The 20,606-nt window shown below is 34.2% G+C and overlaps 1 protein-coding gene across 20 annotated transcripts; it reads left to right on the top strand.

The window, feature by feature from the left end:
- Positions 1-409: 409 nt before the first annotated feature.
- Positions 410-19,454, top strand: LOC18431913 (uncharacterized). Of its 20 annotated transcripts, none has more exons than XR_016056546.1 (10): positions 414-518; positions 593-677; positions 4,270-4,397; positions 4,829-4,901; positions 6,651-6,737; positions 7,919-7,957; positions 11,002-11,072; positions 13,435-13,549; positions 13,971-14,073; positions 19,205-19,454. XR_016056546.1 is itself a non-coding variant. In XM_088868370.1 (10 exons), exons 2-9 carry the CDS (start codon positions 611-613, stop codon positions 14,043-14,045), a joined length of 651 nt encoding a protein of 216 aa, XP_088724496.1. In that variant the 5' UTR covers positions 414-518; positions 593-610; the 3' UTR covers positions 14,046-14,073; positions 19,205-19,454. The 20 variants fall into 20 exon arrangements, 4 of the variants coding, with proteins under 4 accessions (XP_006842088.2, XP_088724496.1, XP_020521447.1 ...); XR_016056545.1 differs by having other exon boundaries at positions 19,097-19,454; XR_016056551.1 differs by having other exon boundaries at positions 4,829-4,906; positions 6,651-6,733.
- The last annotated feature ends 1,152 nt before the right edge of the window (positions 19,455-20,606 follow it).

The following is a 20,606-nucleotide window of genomic DNA, read 5'->3' as shown; positions in this document are numbered from 1 at the left end:
TGTTACTCCCCTAGGAGCATACTGTTAATTTGCTCCCTCTAAAACCTAGCCCGAAGTGCAATTTTAGGATCCCAAACTTTGGGGATCCATATAACCTATTGAACCTAACCATCTAGCTCAACAAAATTCCAAACTGCTTAATAAACATTCTTGAAAGCAATAACCTCAAAAGATCAAATAGGGAACGTCCAATTTTGAAGGGCAAGATCTGAGGTATTGAATAACTCAAAAATTTAATTTCAATTTTGAAAATAGTCATTTATGATTCTTAAGAGGATCCCAATTTTTAGATTAAAACATCCTTCTTAATAACTCTTTTACCCGAGGGAGTTGACATACAATATGATCCCTCGGGAGCATTCTCTACCCAATGGACTGATTTCTCTTGACATTTTTAGTTCACAAGTAATCCTCAGGGTTTCTGAAATTTCAAAATAACAATCCAATAAATCCTTAAAAGCAACAATCCAATAAATCCCAAGCCACTTAAAAATTTGAGAGCATTTCTAAAACTACCGGTAATTTCAGACGAGCCATTTCTTTTTCTTTTTTGTTCTTTATAAACGCATAATGATGTTTTGATTGGGCACAGGTGAAAGGAAAATCAACAATGGCTTCCATGCTTCTTTCTACCTCCTCATCTAAGCTCTGGTTTCCTTCTCCTATCTATAATTCATGTAAGAATTCCTCACCTTTTCCCTTTAAATCCCTGAATTTAACATTTTTAGCAGGGGGAGTTTGTCAGATGGCTCTTAGATTATCAAATTGTAGGGTTTCTTTTTACCCATTTGGTTATTTGTTCTGCAACTCTACTTTTAGTCCTTCTAAAAAACCTTGTGGAAATGGTCACGGAGATTATTTAGTGATCGGTTGCAGTTGGAGATAAGGTTTTGGCTTTATGGACTGTAAATTAGATTTGATGAATTTTTTGGGTAAATAATTTGATTGGATGAATTGGTGATTGATTTATAATTTTCGTATATATATATATATATTATTTATTTATTTATTCATTTCATGAAAAATTTGTTGAAAATTTGGGAAAACCTTCCTCATTTAAAATAAAATCATGGATATATGCTGCTAACGATACGAATATTCTGTTTTTTTTTTATGATTTCTTTGAGTATTCTTTTGTTTCTAATATCTTGATTATGTTTTGATTTGGGGCATGGATTTTGAAATCATTTAAGAATACCATGGATTTATGCTGATGACATTGAATTTTCTACATATATAACATTTATACAATTAGTTTGCATGTGGTAGATTCTTGATATGCATTTATTATTTTAGAATTTGTCCATTTAACTTTTTGGGAAATTAACAGAAATGGCCATTTAGTTTTGGGATATTTAAATAAGGGTGCGGTTTGTATAGAGCCGAGGCTCTAAACAATCAAATTAGAGCCCACCTTCAAATAGTGTCCAGAAATATGGTTTTCATACTGAAAATTTTTGTGATAGCCTTAAAATACATTTTCATCTTTAATTATAAAATTTAAAGCTTAAAAAATAGTGTATATCTAGCATATCTATGAAAAGTTCAAAATCTTAAAAATTAATGGTCCAAAAATGTGTTACAAAATACTCTATTTCCTAAACTTGAAATCTATTTTGTTCTCATGTCCATGCATCTTGATGTCAAGATGATCAAGTTGATGATATTTGGTCATCAAAACAACCTCTTCTAGTGAAAGTTTTGAGGTAGGCTCTAATTTGATTGTTTAGATCCTAGGCTCTATATGAACTTTTCCCTTTAAAGTAATATTTCCAAATTTTATAATTTTACTTACCTCTTTCTCCCCTTTTCGTGATTTACTTCCGAAGTTCTGAACCAACTTATATGCTTTACTGCCTTTTTGTCAGGGAAAATTGTTTCATCGGCGGGTACCGTGTTTCTACAGTACCCGAGGTATAAAGCATTCATCTTAAAGATGGATGCAAATAGGTGGTCCATCTGAAAGCAATTGAAACTAATGGTCCAAATGTTTTATTAATAGAATTATTAATTTTTAATTTTCAAAATTTATTTATAATTTTCATATTCATGATCTCTATGTTAGCGATTACATGTCTTTAAAAATTAAGTCCAAAAATCCATCTCAAAAATTAAAATTTAAGAGTGACTCATTTCTACATGGACTCATAGAAACCGTGTCCCTTTGTCAGTTCAGAACTCGAACTTCTGAATAAATTTTTTGTTTAAAAATTGTGTCCCAAACTTAGATTTTAAACAAAAACTTTTCTTGGAACTCTTAAGTAGTGAATATAAAGTTTCAAAAGAAAAAAACTATGTTTGAAACTTGGAGTTCCGAACATGAAATTAAAAAAGAAAAAAAAAGAATAAAATAGAAAATGTTTGGAACTTAAGGGTTTTGAACAGAAAGTGAAAACAAAAACTTTGTTAAGATCTAAGGTTGGAACTCTTGAGAATGTAATTTTTAAAGGAAAAATTCATTTGGAAGTTTGAGTTCCGAACCAACAAAAAGCCATTAAGGCAAGCAAGTCAGTTGGAAGTTGGAGTTCTGAACCAAGGGTATTTTAAGGATAAATAGATAAGAGAAAAAAGGGTGATGTTGCAAAATTAAAAGAATATTTACATTAATTTCCCAAATTTTTCTTTTAGTAGCATTCATCTAAAATGCATATACTGATTTCCAGAAGAATTTTTGGGGAGTGTAGAAATTCGGCAAATTTCCTTGCTATATGGTGAAACTTTATATTTGAACACTTCCCAAGGTGTTACACCTATCCATTTTTGACACTTTGTTGCACTAATTTGATGAGTGCACTATTTTTTGGAGGTTATCTTTCTTAATTTTTAAAAGTGCTATGATGTGCATGTAAATAAAGTGCATTTTGTGTGTGACTTTTGCCTTTGAGGAATCTTGGGGAGCATTAAACATCAAATGTGGGAAAATTTTCAATGGAACTGCTGTACTTGAGAGAATGAGCTTCATTATTTGAGCGGAATTTAGATTCTAAAGTGTGCATTGTTGCATCTCAGCCTCCAGGTCGATGAGCATGTCTGGTGACTTGATTACTGTTACCCTACAAAGCAAAAGATTTTGGTTATCGAAATTCTAATGTGCTACTCTAGATTAATATGATGTTTAAATTTTTATTTTTTTTTACTTTTTTTTTATTTTTAATTTTCTAATTTACAAGTTCTAAGCTGGGGCTTAATGCTCGAATCATAGACTGATCACTATGCAAAGAGGCAAAACCCTCATTGCTTACAAGTGTAGTCTTGAGATGCTGTAACTTATAATGAATGGTTATAGTTGAAGTGATTTGACTCTTTTCAGGTCTTCCATTTTGATAGATGAAAGGCTCATGCCTTTAAACAATGTGAATTTTTTATCAATCTGACTTTTCAGATGAGTAGAAGAAGTAGTCATTATATAATTAACTTGGTAGTGAAATTGGGAGTAGGCATTGTAAAGTGAATCATCCACTTTTCATTTATTTGATTCTATGTAGTCATGCGATTGCATACATATCTATTAACATGTGGAAGAAGAGTACTTTTGAATAAGAACAATATACCGAAAATAGTAATTTATAGATTTTTTGTAGTAATTTATTACCATAATATATCAGTATTGTGATATCATGTCAAACATCATCTATGATGTTTAGTAGATATCTATAGTAACACTGTCCACCACTTTTGTATGAACCTTGTCATTATTTGGATATCTATTGGTTGATAGTTGTTTTGAGTACCATCAGCCTTATCCTTTCATTAATTATATTGCTTCTTAAACTATGCAATTTATAAAATTGCGATATGATTGTATACACACACAGATATGAATCCATGCGTGTGAGTCCATGTAAGTAGGTGTGCATGGATACGTGTGTGCTCAGGATGCATTTGTGGGCATGTGATGTGTATCCTGATCAATTAATCTTACATTCTTGATTGTTGAAATTTTATTCCACTGTAGAAGGAATAGTATTTGGTTGTGCATTTCTTAGTTTGTAAATTCCGATGACTTATTTAAAAGGAATGCTGCTGGCCCCATGTGGGACTCAGGCTCACATAGTATTAATTAATAGCTGAAGTGCTTAAGTCTTGAAAGTAGTATTTTTTCATATGATCATGATGTGAACATACTCAATTTAGTTTTTTCTATGCTCTGTTCCTATGGATTTTCCAACATCTTGAGAAAAGAATAGAAACATTGGCTTTCATTAAGTAGCCTTATGAGTTCATCTGTATGCATTTTATGGCAAGTTGAATTCTTGTCTTCCACAACAGGTAGAAGAGTGACCAGATGCAAATGGAATTCTCATTATCTGTTGCATGGCAAATTGCTTCGGAATAAAAGTTATACTTTCAAGGATGCGGCTCACACTCCCTGTAGATCTTATGTTGTTGCATCTGTGGTGCGTATATTTCTCCTTTTTTCTTCATTTTTATTTTTGATAGTTTCATCTTCTCTTATAACACACACATGCGTGCACACACACATATAGAATTATTGTAATCATGTGCATATTGTTGAAGCTGAGTGTACAAATGCAAGTTAGTGAAGATAATTATTTTGTTCTCATCAGATCTCAACTTATGTATTTATACCAAGATGTCTTTGATTATTGTCCTGTAATTTGGTGAAGCTTAAGTCTTAGATCGGGTCGGTATGGGGAAAAATAAATGCGAAAATTCATTTTTTAAATGCGAAATTCATTCTGTTATATTTACTTTTCACATATGCCAAAGTCACTAGAAGAAATTCTGTACATGGTCAAGTTCTATACATGGCATTTGGAACACTGTGAACCACTTACGGAGATGGCCCATTTTCATTTTCCTTTAGGTTCGAAGACAGGCGAAGAAGAGAGATACTGTGATTCCTGATCCTGATTACAGAATTCCAGTTGTTTTGTTGGGTAAGGTAGTCAGCATTTTTCTAACTTCCCTATAATTGGAAATGATTGATCCTAATGGGACATTACGTGCTTATGCTTTTTCTCATGCATGTTGATTCCCAGATTTTTGTAGAATTAATTGCCTTGGGAAGCCTTCTTTTAGCATTAATCGAATAGCTCATGGAAATCCACATCTGGCCAATTATGTGCACTATGCAGTAACTTGAGAGATATAATAAATTCCCATACAATCTTCACACTGTCCAGGACATGACACCTTTTCCACGTAATTGGTGTACAGTTGCAACAGTTTGGCTTATTTAATATAGAGGACTCGTTAACCTTTTTGGTAATGACAAAATGTCCAAGGATTCATAATTCATCTGCACGTGACTTCTACTTAAAGGAATAGTTCCCCACAACAAATTTAGAGGATAACTCAATATTTTGCTCATGAACTTTATGGTTTATCTACTTTCACATTGGTATTATGCATGATACCTGCAAGCAAGCAGCACATGCGGATGAATAGGCAGGCACCTCATGCTTGGGTGGCACAGAACAAGGAAGATGTGGGGGACAGAGACAAGAAGGAAACCCCATATTTCAAACATTTTTGAGAATTTTAAAATTCTTTTATATGTAATGTTTATTTAGTGTTTGATTGGAGGTCTAGGAAGAAGTACAGCATGGCCATTTGAGTCCAACTTCCTTTCCTATGGAGCCATATGTGGACTATGCCACTCATGCAGCTCCTAGACCAGCAAGCAATTAGTTTTCTCTATAATCCCTCCTTTAAAATGGGGAAATGATGTATTCATCCTTTACCCGAGGGAAATTTTGGCTCTTGGGTAAGGCGGGCTTTGTAGCGAGCAAACCATCTTGGGTTTCTAGCCTCAGGCAGGCCACCTAGAGGTAGGTGAGGTCTCTGGGCTGTACTGTTCCTAGAGGTGTCCCTAGATGTCTGAGGTGGGCAAGCCCTTTAAAAGATTGGTTTTATTGCTATCTCCAAAGAACAAAAAATTATAATCCGTTTTGCCATGATTGAGGCTTAGATAGAGCGAGGTCTTTGACTTTGTTTGGAACTGTTAATTAACATCCTCGTATGATTGGGGATACTGGTTTAGAAGACCTTTCGTGAAGTCTGGTGTTTCTCTAACTGTTGTTCTAGATACACACTGACTTCATGCTTTCCAAACTTCTTGTAGAAGGTTTTATTAAGAGATGACATTAACTTCTCATTTGGTTTAAGGAAGTGCGCATCTCATTTTAGCAAGACTTACATGGAAAATTGGAAATATTTTTTGATGGGTCAATCACAAATGATGGTGTTGACATCTTTATTCTATTTAAAAGACTGTGAAGCAGCTCATTCTTGCTATCATCCTACCAATATCTTAGTTGAGCAAGTTAGATGTGTTCCTTTTCTTTGACTGAACGTTGAGTTTTTCTTTGACGGAACTTCATAACCTAAATGATTAAATCATTTAGACCATATCCTAGAAATACTAAAGTTACAGTACGCTCATGCTCTGTGGATTATTTAATACTTACTGTTTTAAATGCTTCTCCTAAAATGTTATTTATGTCACATCTCATGGACCTTCTCGAGCTGAATTTTGGCAGAACTTATGCAATTGTTTGAATAGAATGATATGTTTGAAAATGACCAGTGGGTGTCAGTGGCTCATCTATTTTGCTTGCTTCATTCCATTGTAAAACTACTTTTATGCTGGTATCTTTAATTAGTCATCATAATTTTGGAAACAGGTTTAGCGGGTGGATTAGCATATCAAGATAATTTATTGCTCGCAGCTCCAGTAGGCCTTCTTGGATTGCTTCTATTGTTCCAGGCAGGTAGATTCGCATTAAAATACCTAGTACTGAGGGCATTCTACCCTGAAGACAGTGGCTTGTGGCTTTATTATCTATAAAGAGACCTATGTGCATTGCATGGAAATAGAAATAAAATCTGTGCAAAAAGTTATTATTCTTTACGATATGGTGCAGTAAAAATATTTGAATCCAATAAACAAAAATGAGACAGAGCGAATGGAAATAGAAGAAAATGAAACAGGGGTTTGCTATTTGTGCTCATGTTTTTCCATATGGATCATGCTCATGGGTGGGTTTATAATGAGATTACTGAATATGTTTTTGATAATTCCCAGCCATGTTTATGTTCAAACAGAGAAAGAAGATGGGAGCAGTAGCAATCTAAAAGTATATTGAAGATATATCTGACATATGGTTCCTTTATTACAAGTTGACAGTCATGTGTATTTCTCTTGTATTTTGACCGAATGATGTCAAAGAACTAAATGAGACAACTTTTGTCAGGTACTTCATATAACGTTATAAATTTACAAGAGAATTCTTGGAGGCATGTTTGTCTTTATCAAAATTGGAGTATGATTATCTATGGGGAAAAACTGGAGTATGAACCCTACTTTTTGTATGCTATGCCCATCCCAATTCTATTCCGAAAGAATAAAAAAATCTAAGGTAAAATTTCTAGGTTGCTCGAGATTAAGGGACGTGGTAATAGCACCTCATAAATTGTGAGGGCAATTGTCAAGTTTGGAAGTATTGGACTGTGTTGGATATTCTTCTGGATTATCATGGTGATTATATGCCATTCCTCCCTCCCACCCTCGCTCCCACCTCCCCCCCCCCCTCTCTCTCTCTTCTGGATTATTGTGGTGATTATATACCGTTCCTCCGTCCCTCCCTCCCTCTCTCTCTCTCTCTCTCTCTCTCTGTCTCTCTCTCTTCCCCCACCTATCTAGAATTGAAGACAAAAAAGAAAGTATTGATACGAATTTCATATTTCAATAGGTTTCTTTTCATATATGATTGACTCTATATGATTGCTTTCCATATGTGTAACAATCCTTTTCGTATATGATTGACTCTATGTGATTGCTTTTCGTATGTGTAACAAAAAAAATATATGGTTGCCTCTATGTCGTTTATTGTGATGGTATTCTCTTCATTCTGTTTGCCCAAGCTGATGCAATATCTTACTATTCTTTCAGACTACAAGGGTGAGATTTGTCTTTGATGAAGAGGCCCTGGTTTGTTCACTCAATCCCCTAAAAGATTGACACAGTTTAGGGCCTGTTTGCATGTATATAAGGCAGCATACTTTAGAGCCTGTTTGCATGTGTATAAGGCAACAAAGTTTAGGGCCTGTTTGCATGTGTACAAGGCACTGCTTGGTGATGTCGGGATACGTACAGTATCTGGACTTTTTTGTGTGGAAAATGAAGGACATCCCAATGGTACCATCTTTCTCAGAAAGGTGTCCTGCGGCTGTATAGATTTTACTCCATCAAGTGCAGCCTAACGTGCATGTAAAGAGGCCCTTAGTTTTATATGAAAAATTATTTCGAGAAATTTGGCTTTCTTTCAGTTTTGGAAATGGTTTTTGTTAGAATTCTACTAGCTGATAATTTTCTGACAACCTTGTGTTAATATATTGCCTGAAGTGAGTGCTGCCCTTAGTCCTCAACAAATAAATGTTCTAGTGTTAATCTTTCTCTATAAATGTTTAGATCAGCCTTTCTCATTGAGGCATTTCGCATAATTTTATATTGGCAAGTTTTTGTTGGGAGTTAAAAAACTTGAGAGTGATATAATTACTTAAAAACCCAGCAAGAAAAAGGTGAAACACTGAAAATAACGCATAAATAAATTGGAAAATATTCTAAAGAAAATTTGACAAGAACTCAGGAAAACTTGGCAAGAACTTGGGAAAATGTGAAATATTTTCATGCAATTACATACAAATTGCTAAATTAACTTGTCAAAAGCATTGAAAACATAATCTAAAGCGAGTTTAGAAGTTCGGGAAAACTCAAGATGGACTTGGTAAAATGTAAGTAAGATATTTACATATAATTACATGAAATATTGTGTATGTGTATGTATGCCTGCACATGTGTTTATAATTGCATAGAGGCATGGAAAAGTTGTGTGTAGTTATCTGAGAAAAAAATGACATTGGAAAAATATGTTTAATTTTTTGAAAGTAATGAGACAGTAAACCCCAGAAAACGCTGATAGACTTTTTCTTATTTAAAAGTGATAAGTTTTACTCTTTGGAAAGTAATGAAATAGGCATACCCCATCACAAGTAGCAAAATATTCTATCTTGGTAAAAAAAGGAAAAAGTCTTGTGAGGATACTTATATACCAGGTTGTATTATGCATACAAATTCATTTGCAAAGAGTAAAGTTCCTAACAAGGTGGAAATCCTAAGATTTGATTTGAATTTCTAAAACGCCTGTGCACTATAAAATCTGATGTTTGTAGAAGCTGTCATTCCATATGTATTGTCCGTTAAGCCCTAGCAGTTCATATTTTAAGAAGGAATCATTATAGAAAAACCCTAGTACTCTATGTTAAATAGATAAACCAAAGAAATGTAGTTGCTAAAACTTGTGCTTTAGCTCGCTATTTTCCATTTTGTGAAGGTTGAAAACTAGCGATTACTTTGCTGCATGAGTTCTTACTCGATCGTTTTGGGTTTGCTCGAGGAGCTCTCCACCTGTGAGCACTTGGCTGGTCTTTGAAAATCTCATCCTGTACTATTACCGTGCTTTGAGGGAAGCCATTTTGCCTAGGGTCATTTGAAAAGTCAATATTTTGACAATTGGTATTTTAGAAATTTGGGTTATTGGTTTTAAATTTCTGCGAAGTGTCTCTGTGGCAACATTGATTTCTATGGGTAAGATTTTCATTAAAAAATATATCTTAAGCTAGTTGAAATAGGAATTTGTCTCCAATAGAAGGCCGTGGTTTCCTATTAGATGCTTGAAATGATCATGGTATGCAATCCCATAACAGTTATTCTATTTAGCACATTTGATACCCCATTAGGGCTGATGTGTGGCGGCCTGTGTTGTCCCGACACTGCACCTAGGGTTTGGCTTTGTGTGTTGCTACGCTGACACATATTGACACCACTAGATATGGATTGGATTAAAATATTATTAAGATAGAACAATAAGTTCAACTGGAGGCTTGAACTTAGGATGTGTTGAACAATTGCATCATGACCTATCACTCAATGGGCTTGCTCTCATGTGTTTAAAAATGTGAGAGGTTTGTTATATATGCATTAATAAGTATGTTTTATAAGCGAAAGTTTATGTCAGAGAAAAAAGAAAAAAGGAGTTGGAAGGCAGTGTCTTGTTGTATTCACTTTTCTGGGAGAAGCAGTAGACACTTTTAATTCATCTTTGACACTGACACAAGTGTTGATGACCTTGCAACATTGATTAGCAGCTCATAACCTTAATAGTATGTGGAAAAACATCTTCCTAAAAATGATTAAAAAGGAATTGGCTAATTAATCCATTTTTTATGGTGATAAAATGTCTAAAACTCTGACTTGATGGGGGATTCGCCAGGCCCCAAAGCCAAGTTATACTGAGTGAACTGGGCCACGGCACAGTAAAAGTCAGTCAAGTCCATTGATAAAACTGCAGAAGGCTTGTTGGGCATGTCTCCACAAGACTCACTATTGTGCTGAGGCGATTCGACTCGGGCTTGTTGCAAAGTTTTGAAACAGTGGTGCCAAATAATAAAGTTTACTGGACACAGTGAATGCTAAAAAACCCCATGTGTGTGCATCCATGCGCGAATGTATGTGTGCTTGAAAAGTATGGTTTTCCACCTTGGAAAGCCTTTCATACGTGTATCTAACTAGAAAACTTGATATCTAGCGATAACTTCTCTTTTTCTTTTGTCAATTTTGAAAGGAAAACTGATTACCAAGGGCCAAATGGAGCCCTGAAATAATTTTCTAACGTCTATTTGAATTTTGAATTGAAATTTGAGGAATTAAAACAAATGTAGATGACCGTGCCCATCTGAAAGATTTTTTTAAATGTTATTTCTAAATTTGTCTTGAGTTTTTTATTATTGTGCGAATTCAGGGGTACACTGTCAGACAAATGGATGTTGGAAGTAAAAATTTCAAAATTATAATTCACAATCTTGGATTGATGTTTCCTAGAAGTGATCTTGGGCACAATTGAAAGTAATTACTTAGAATTACACTATTTATAATTCTGATTCTTCCATAAGCTTGTTTATTATGTCATTTTTCAGGAAGTAAAAATTGGGGATCAGCTTCAAGAGTCAGGCGAAAATGTATTTGTGGGTGGGAAGAACCGTTGGAAGTGAGTATTCTTTGAGCTTTCGAGGTTATACATTTCTTCCTGCCTTTGGGCTCATTGATACGGGTACTAGGCAGTGATTTGATGCTTCCTGTTGCTTGCATTTCAACGTTTTGTTACATATTTAATATTAACATTAATTATTTATGTTATTCTATTTTTTTAATAATTTTAAAAAAATGTTACATATTAGATTGCTTCATGTTGTAGTTAAAACTACACACGCGCACACACACACACACAAAAGAAAAGTACTATGTAATTTAGCCTTACCACTTAGTTAGGCTGTCTAGCCCCCAAAAATGATGAGGACTTTTTTATTTGAAAATTTGGGGACCATCTATGGTTCACCTTGTGACAATTCAAAAAAAAGAAAAAGAAAAAAAGCTTGTAATCCCATAGATCTATCATTCCTTAAAAGGACAAATCAGACTTGGGGGTGAATTTGATTTTGGAAATCATCTGAAAATTTTCGTATCAAAAAGATATCCCTAGATTTACTTTCTTGGGGGCTCAACCTATTTGTGGTTAGTCCAGACCACCTCAGATGCACCTCTATTGAATGTAGGATATCAGATAGCTAGGGTTTCTACGGTGCATTATTTGGGCGTATTAATAACACAAAAGATGCTTCTTCCAATTGACAGAGAAGTAGCACCCACTATTTTTATTATTAACAATAATGGTAGCATGGTTACTGCTCACTGTGATTTTTATGTATAGTCAGGACATAAAAATAAGGGGGCCTCACATATTCTTGCGGGTGGTCTATTTTTTTTTGTTCACCATAAATAAATTCCAAACAGATTCACATGTATGCATACACAATAGGCTCACATGCCAAGGGCACACATATATAATATGCTTACGTATCATAGTTAAAAGCACTGTTGCAAAGGGTGTCGCATTTTGTGGTTTACAATTTGGACTTGGGTTGCGACTGACCAGGGTCCTAAGCCTGAGTTTGCAGTCTGGCTCGGTGGTGTCAGCAGTGCTATTGGGCCGAATATCGTGAAAGTTACACAGAAGGGACCATCACCTGGTGAGACTTGCATGAGTCTCAAGGTTTCTGATCAGAATATGGGACCCTGCTGAGTCCAAGTGACTTGGCGAGTTTGACTTGGGTCAGTGATCTGCAATCACTAGCTGCAAATAGTAATGAGCTTTGGCTGCTACAGCTAAATAAAGCCATTATTTCTAATGGCCTCTACAGCTCTACATGGTTTAAAAAACGGCAGCTACACCGTTTAGTAACTGTTACTTGTGTGAAAAAACTCTGCTCTTACTTGGCCCCTGCACGAGCCGAATTACTCATGCGAGTCCGAATGGACTTGCCCATGTACAAATCCAAAAAGGGCCAAAAAAATGAAAAAATAAAAAAAACACAAAAAATTCTTGAAGATAGAAAATAGTAGAACTATATTGTAAACAACATTAAAAGTCTAAAAAAGATGGAAAACGATATGTAAAAGATGAAATTTGAAAAATTGATTTATAGCTGGAAACAATTTAGAGAAATCTAAAGAAAGGGTAAAATAGAATCATCATAAAAATGTCAAAATTCTATACTGTAAACAACAAAAGATGGAAAACAATACGTACAAGATGATATTTGAAAAAATGATTTATAGCTGGAAACAATTTAGAAAAATCAAAAGAGAGGGGAAAATAGAATCATCATAAAAAATGTCAAAATTAAGAGAATTTTTAGTTTTTTAGACATGATTTAGTAAAAATATTTATATTTTTATATTTATGTTTATGCATGATTTAGTAAAGCATATGCATATTTGTTTTATGTGTCCCGAGTTTGTATCCCGAACTCGGCTCAGCAAGCTGGCTAGTTCAAGTAATTCAGTTGAGTCCCAATCGACTGGGCCTTGTTTTAAAACCTTAAGTATTAATACTCTTGGCTACACACGGTTATAACAGTTTACGACCTGTTTTAAAACCTTTATGTGAACATTCATGTTGTGATGTTACTTAAAAATGAAATCATTTTGTGAGATTGAGTTCCATCTGGAACTCTTAGAGCATGTTTGTCTTGCCGACTATATTGTCGTGCTATGGCAATGTAGCAGCAGTAAATCAACATAATCTTTCTTGGTTTGTTTGGATAGCCCCTGTGCCATCAAAGCAGATCATAAAATTCCATGGTTTTTGGTCTTGTTGTAATTAGCTTGGACCTAATACCTGTATTATACTTGCCCTCTGGATATTACATTGTGATGGGATTACATCCCATGCATGCTGTCTTTACATTTCGAGCATTTGGGGGTTCTTTGTAATTTGTTAACATTTAGATCTCAAGTGTTCTCTCTCTCTCTCTCTCTCTCTCTCTCTCTCTTTCAAAATCAAAATGCAGGTATTCAACATTTGTAAATTGGGAGCTTTGGTGGCCAAATTTCCCCATACTGGTGTATTTCAAGGAGATGCAAACAAAACCTGAAGGACAAGTGCATTTCTTTCCTGTAATTTTTGTAAGATTGGCCCTTTCACACTGTCATCAAAGTGTAGTTTTCATGCTCCTTCTTAGGATCGCCAATTTCTCTTTTTTAAAAGGCAAATCTTGGATTGACATACTCATTAGCATGATTCACACTGCTTATGATGAATGCTTAACTAAAACACCTATTTATCTCTCTTCTTTTAGGTTGAATGGACCACATGTTTCTGTTGCTTTTACTAAGTAGCGTGATTCGCGCTTGTGATTTTTCTTCACACTGCTTATGAGGAATGATTGACTAAAACACCTTTTTTTTCTCTTCTTTGGTTGAATGGATGACTTTTTTCTATTGCTATTATTAAGTAGAGTGATTCACGCTTGTGATTTTTCTATTCTTCAAATGATTCACACTGCTTATCTGGCTTTTTTTTTCGCCCTTTTTTCCTTTTCTGCAGAACGGGAAACAGATCTATGAAGTTATGTTGGAGCGTGCTGGACCATCTAAGACAAGTGGTCCGAAGCAGTCCTGATGCTTGATATCTTTAATGCACACATTCTGTAAGTTTTTTTATGCTTATTTGGTCCTTATGATAATAAAGTTATACGAAAATTTAGTTATTTATTAATTTTTCTGTTCTTTTGTAGAAATGATATGATTGTTCTGCTTTTTTAGGTTTTATATATAAGGTTTTGAAGCAATTGAAACTTTTTCTTTTTAAAGGAGAATTGGCAATTGAAACAGAAAACTACTAAAACTAGGGCTTGACACATGGGGAGTAAACTACCTCTTGATTTTGCTCTCTATTCACCTGCTTGAAAGTAACTTTCTCACCCGGACATATATCTTTAGGGCACATTTCATTGGTCTCTGCCAACTGTAGCACTTCCCTTGACTGAATTATGGGAAGTGTGATGCAATTTTGGAAGCTGTGGCTTCCAAAATAGTTATAAATGTTGGATGAGGTGGCTTCTATGCCACTCCATGGATGCTGCCACGTTGGAATTTTGTGGAAGACTTAGCTTTGTGAGCTGGATCTTCCACCAATCAAACGGCTCTTAATTTCATTTAGAATTGCAACATACTTCCATGGAATCCTTTGTTCACCGATGCAAGCTTCATTAGCACTCATTGAATCTCTTATAACACTTATATTAGAATATTAATCTCCCGTTAATCTCGCCGTCATTTCTGCATCATTTGCAGTCGTGAATCCTGACCCTGAGAAAGATTAGTTTCATTTGTACATATATTCCCTAATCAATGCACACCCCCTGGCCTATTTTGGATTGCCAAATTAACTCCTATCAAAATTTAACTTCACACAATTTCCCAACGGTGGTTGCCAAATTCTACCTCTTTGTACCATATTTCCACTCATATTAAACACTTAATCCAAATGATAGATCGGATCAAACTTAGAAAACTCCTCCACTTCTTTTCTTTTTGATGCCTACTCTACGACTTTTCCACGAATTTTCTCAATAATTGTATTTACCTCTAGCACCTTTTCTTCGAAATCGCGCATGTTCCTTTCTTTCCATATTTCCCACATCATTGCTGCCCTCAATATTCTTCAAAACACTTGCCATGATATCTTTGGCAAACTCAAATGATCAAGCTCTCTCCTCTCTCATGAAGCCTGCTCACCTTTTGAGTTTTTGAGTTTTGATGTGGATCCTTCATTCTATTAATTTGCAGTTCCTAAGTAGTGCCATACTGGTTGATATATGGGAAATAAAGGTTCTTTTTTTTCCATTATTTTTAAGGTTTTTTTTTTAGGTGGATTTTGGATATAAAAATTGCATGTCCTTCACGCTGTGTTTATGAATTCGAAAAAAAAGAAGAAAAGAAAACAAAGAAAAAGGCTCCTGAACAATTTTTTTTTTTTAATATTAACTTTGGCTTTTGAACCTTTAAAATGGTCTAATTGGCTTTTTTTTTTTTCCATTAATCCCGATTCTTTAAAGATCATAATATCTGCACTATTTTTAGACCTCCAAATTAATATAACTGAGGTGAAAAGGAATTTAAGACGATTTTGGATGTGCTTCGGTCTTATATAGTTCAAAAACTAGGTCAGACACATGGGACAACCAGTCTGATAATACTCTGTACCAGAATAACCCCGTTTAGAAAGAGACAGAGAATTTGGTCTAGACTAATGTATTTCTCATTAATTTTTTCTAATTTATTCTGTCATAAATTTCTTGTAAACTTTTGATAGTTAATGGAAAGATTGTGGGAACGTTTAAAAAAAAAAAAAAAAGGAAAAAAAAAAAGAAAAAAAAAAAAAAAGGAATGGCTATTAAAAAGTAGGCATGTGATGGTCCCAATGAAGCACACATACATAAATTCTGACTTTCAAGTGTATAGGCTTATCACAATGGTTGAAAAAACGGATCGGTGACCTGGATCGGGCTTTCAAAAAATCGATTCGGATCGACGAATCGGCGATCCGGATCGAGAATCGGATGAATCGGTCAGAATAAAGCTTAAAAAAAATTCGAAAAAATTATTAAAATTCATTATAAATATTGTTTTTTAGGAATTCAATAAAAAATGAGGGTACTCCATTAAGAATTTTCATGTTTTTGAATGAATATGCGAATATTGATATGTTCTTTCTCTACATGAACCGCCATTCAGCATTTAATTTACAGTATTTCGTGTTCATCCCTACACTGTTGCTGTTGGGACTCGATATGTGAATAATATGGCTGGGATAGGGTGGTCTCAGAATCATCATCTCTCTCATTTTCTCTTTGAATAATATGGATTAAAAAAAAAAAAAAAACAAATTTTCAAAAAAATCGATCATGGATTAAAAAAATAATCACAAATTTTCAAAAAATTCTATCATGGATTACAAAAAAAAATTCGATCATGGATTAAAAAAAAAAAATCACAAATTTTCAAAAAATTCAATCATGGATTACATAAAATTCGATCATGGATTACATAAAATTCGATCATGGATTACATAAAATTCAATCATGGATTACATAAAATTCGATCATGGATTACATAAAATTCAATCATGGATTACATAAAATTTGATCATGGATTACAAAAAAAAACAAACAAAAAAAAACAAAAAATTCAATCGTGGATTACAAAAAAAGAAAAAAACAGTTCGATCATGGATTACAAAAAATTCAATCATGGATTACAAAAAAAAAAACAAACATTTCGGTCATGGATTACCAAAAAAAAACAAACATTTTGATCATGTATTACAAAACATTCGATCATGGATTACAAAAAATTCTATCATGGGTTACAAAAAAAAAAAAAAAAAACAAAAAAAGCGATCATGGATTACAAGAAAAGAAAACAAACATTTCGATCATGGATTACAAAAAATTCTATTATGGGTTACAAAAAACCAAAAAATTCGATCATGGATTACAGAAAAACAAAAACAATTCGATCATGGATTACAAAAAAATTGATCAAGTATTACAAAAAAATCTATCATGGATTACAAAAAAAAAAAAAAACAGTACGGATTCGCCGATTCATTGTTCGGACTCGCCGATTCCGTACAGTGAATCGGCGAGTCACTGTGCGGAATCGTCCGGTCCTCTTTAGAACCGGACGATTTCCGATTTTTTAACAGATCCGGTCCCTTTTCGCGAATTTCGAGTCGAACCGAGCGAGTCCGGTTCGACTCGGCGTTTTTTAAAACGCTGGTTTATCATATCATCCAATGATTCCGATCCCTGTAGAATTTGGCCTTCGGATCCCTCATCGCGTAATATCTCGGGATCCGGCAACGTTCCGTCTGTCACGTTCATGATAGAGAACCGGATATCCCAATCCGGATATCCTCATCAGTTCCGGACATACCAATCCCTTGCATGGACATCCTCATCCGTTCCATATTTTCATTAATTTTTTAATTCAAATCTTTTTGGTCGGAGAACTTCGGTGAAAACGGGACGTCTCAATCCGTTTGACGTTTTCATTATTTTTTAATTAAAATAATCAGGTAGGGACCCACAAATAGCTGGCGTCAAACTTCAGAGGGCGGCCGGCCGGCATTTGTTGACCTTTGAGGCCTGCATTTCTCCCGCATTTCTTCTTTGTGTCGCCTAACATGTGATGTGATGGGCCTGTACTGAATACTGTCCATTTAGCAGCATTAGCTGACGGGATTAATATTAGGCTATTAAGCTGGCCCTCGGTTGTTGGGATTAAAAGAAAAAAAAAAAAAACGTATTATAAAAAAAGTAAAAAATAATACTAATACCTATTGAACGTTAAAAAATAAAAAAAACCAGTTTATGAGATATGTTATGAGTAAAAAATAACATTAACTCGTATCACTTTGGAGTTTATTTTTAAAGTACTTTATCAATTATTTCATATTGAAAGTATGAATTTATTTATTTATTGTTTTAATTATTAAAACATAATTGTAAATTTATGTTTTTAAATTTTATATTTTTGTCTATATTAATTATTATACATTAGATTTATTTATTTGTGAGGGTCATACTTTTGTTCTTTTTTCTATTAAATCAAAATGTCAAAAACTGTTGTGTTTTTTTTTTCACTTTAAATTTCATTTGACTACAAAAATAGATGTAATAGATAATAAACACTCATATGTAAGACATGTTCTCAATGCTTATGTATTTTCAACAAAATAATAAAAATTGTAATACAATACCACTATTTTTTTGAAAACCTAAAAAAATAGCTTTTTAAAGAAATTTTAGTAATTTTTTTAGTGCCAAATTTTACCGATCCGGCCGATTCTTTGATTCTGGTCGTCTATCCATCGATCCGACCCGATTTTCAGGATGGGCAATCCAGATTATTGATATGTTTTTTCAAACATTGATATCATGAATAAGTAAAAAACCGATCCGTTTTTCAAACAGTGATATCATGAATAAGTCAAAACAAACTTAACTAAACTAAGATAGGTCTACCGCGTTAGCGGGTCAACTCGGATTAGTTGGTGTGGACCCGCTGAAAGTGGGCAAACGTATAAAGTCCATCGTCCCATGCTTGGAAGTGCCGTCACGGCTTGGTTCACTAAACAAGTTATTTTGGCAGTTTACCCAAACTTATCTGGCCATGCCAAATGACGTAGATATTCCCTAGTCAAATGATGAAGATATTTATGTTTGTTTTGAGTTTTAAACATGAGATGTAGTTTTCATTACAATCTCGTTTTTTTTTGGGGTAAATATGGGTATTTATTTTATTTAGGTCTTAAGCTCAAAATATGTATTTTTTTTTATCAAAATATCTTCGTTCGAGCTTTGGATCTGAAATAAATGAGGGTATTTTAATCATTTTACACACTTATTTTGTAGTTTAAATCAACATGATAAATTGCATATTGTAAGCACATACACTTCGGCTATCGGATACCATTGAATAAGGTAGTAGTTAAGGAAGTGCAGTTTTCCTACACAAGGACTGATAAATTTTTTGACTCCTGACTATTTCATTGGAACACGCTCAATCCACTTGATTTCTATTCTAACCGCTAGAGGTAATTGTGATATTTTTTAATCTAAGGTGCATGGTCTTATTATAGAAATTGCTGATTTTATACTGTAGAAGTGAGTTGTCCCTCAAAAGGTATCAGAAAAGGTTGTTTTTGTTGCTAAAAAAACCTCCAATTGATCATCTCGACCTTGAGATTTATGAACATGCATTGAAAGGCAGGATGCAAAAATGGACAAAAGATGGAGTTCCAAGTCCTACATTATTTATACTGCCCATTTTCAAATGTTGATGGATTCGATTGGTTTGTACATTTTTTTTAATTTTATCAACATAGGAACTATGTCATCCGGCAGAGTTTGAATGTGTACCTTACTTTGATTTTTATTTTTTTTTGACAAATAGCACTTTATTTATTAATGTAAAAAAAAAGAAGTACGGGTTACAAAATTATTTACCATAATTGAAGGTAAAGAGGAGCCATTTTTCGCCAAAGAATAAGCCAAATCATTGGCCTCCCGAAAATATGTTGAAAAGAAATCGTTAAGGACTCTGCCAAATCAAGAATTTGAAGCCAAATTGAACGCAGCTTCCACTGGACACGCTACTTCTTGTTGCACCATCTAATCATGTTTAAAAAATTAAAGTATAAATCTCACCCATATTATATAATTTGGCTTATACTTTCTCTTGCTTCGGGGTTCCAAATCATAACAAGAGCATTTCGAGTAATGTAATAAAATAGTCGATGAAGTACCTCAATGATGGGCCTGACTGGACCGGGCCCAAAGGGGTCCTAACCAGGTCCAGCCCATTAAAAATGCAAAAAATTGAAATAAATTTGAAGGAAACTATAGGCCTGGGTTGGACTGGCCCTGTCATGGCCCTGGCTTGGTCTGAACCTCAGGCCAATGTGTGCCTATCGGGCTACCTTTTGTGGCCTAGGCCCAACATTTTTAGTACCGGGCCAACTGGGCCGCGTCGAGCCACCCGTCCCATTGCTAATCCTACTCAATGAATGACTAGAATCCCTTGTAATTTAAGAAATCTTTTTGATAACTCGTGAGTTTCACGGGGATTTTGATCTTTTTACTTTTAGCCGGTACATTCCTCAGGCATTTATAGTGTGCTCTCACATGAGAGCACTCTATATTAAATTTTGTCTCGTATTTTAATAAAAAGAAGTTTGAATTTTGAGTTTTGAGTTCTTAAACACTCGGATATCAAAATTCGACAATCTCGATTCAATCTTTTAAGTTCTAACTTTTATGCGTCTCACAACTTTGCGTCTTAGGTACAATGGTAATTTTTGTCTTTTATATTTCAATATGGGTGGCTGTAAAAGTGTCATTGATTAGACACTAAGTTCCAAAAAAAAATAAAATTTCTTGGTCATTGTGACTCAATTCAAGCCATTCAATTTGAAATTTAAGGGACAAAAATGATTGTGACCTCTTTCTACAAAAGATGATGAAAAAAATTTATGTAAGTGCAAGGCTCTAAATAATCAAATTAAGGCACATTTCAAAAATTTCACTAGAAGAGGTTTGTTTTGATGCCCAAATATCTTCAAATTGATGACCTTGACCTCAAGGTGTATGAACATCATAAAACAAATGGATTT

The sequence above is a fragment of the Amborella trichopoda genome, chromosome 5, assembly GCF_054954075.1.
Source record: "Amborella trichopoda isolate Santa Cruz 75 chromosome 5, AtrichopodaSantaCruz75HAP2 v2.0, whole genome shotgun sequence".
NCBI lineage: Eukaryota > Viridiplantae > Streptophyta > Magnoliopsida > Amborellales > Amborellaceae > Amborella > Amborella trichopoda.
This window is presented reverse-complemented; position numbering and strand designations above follow the sequence as displayed.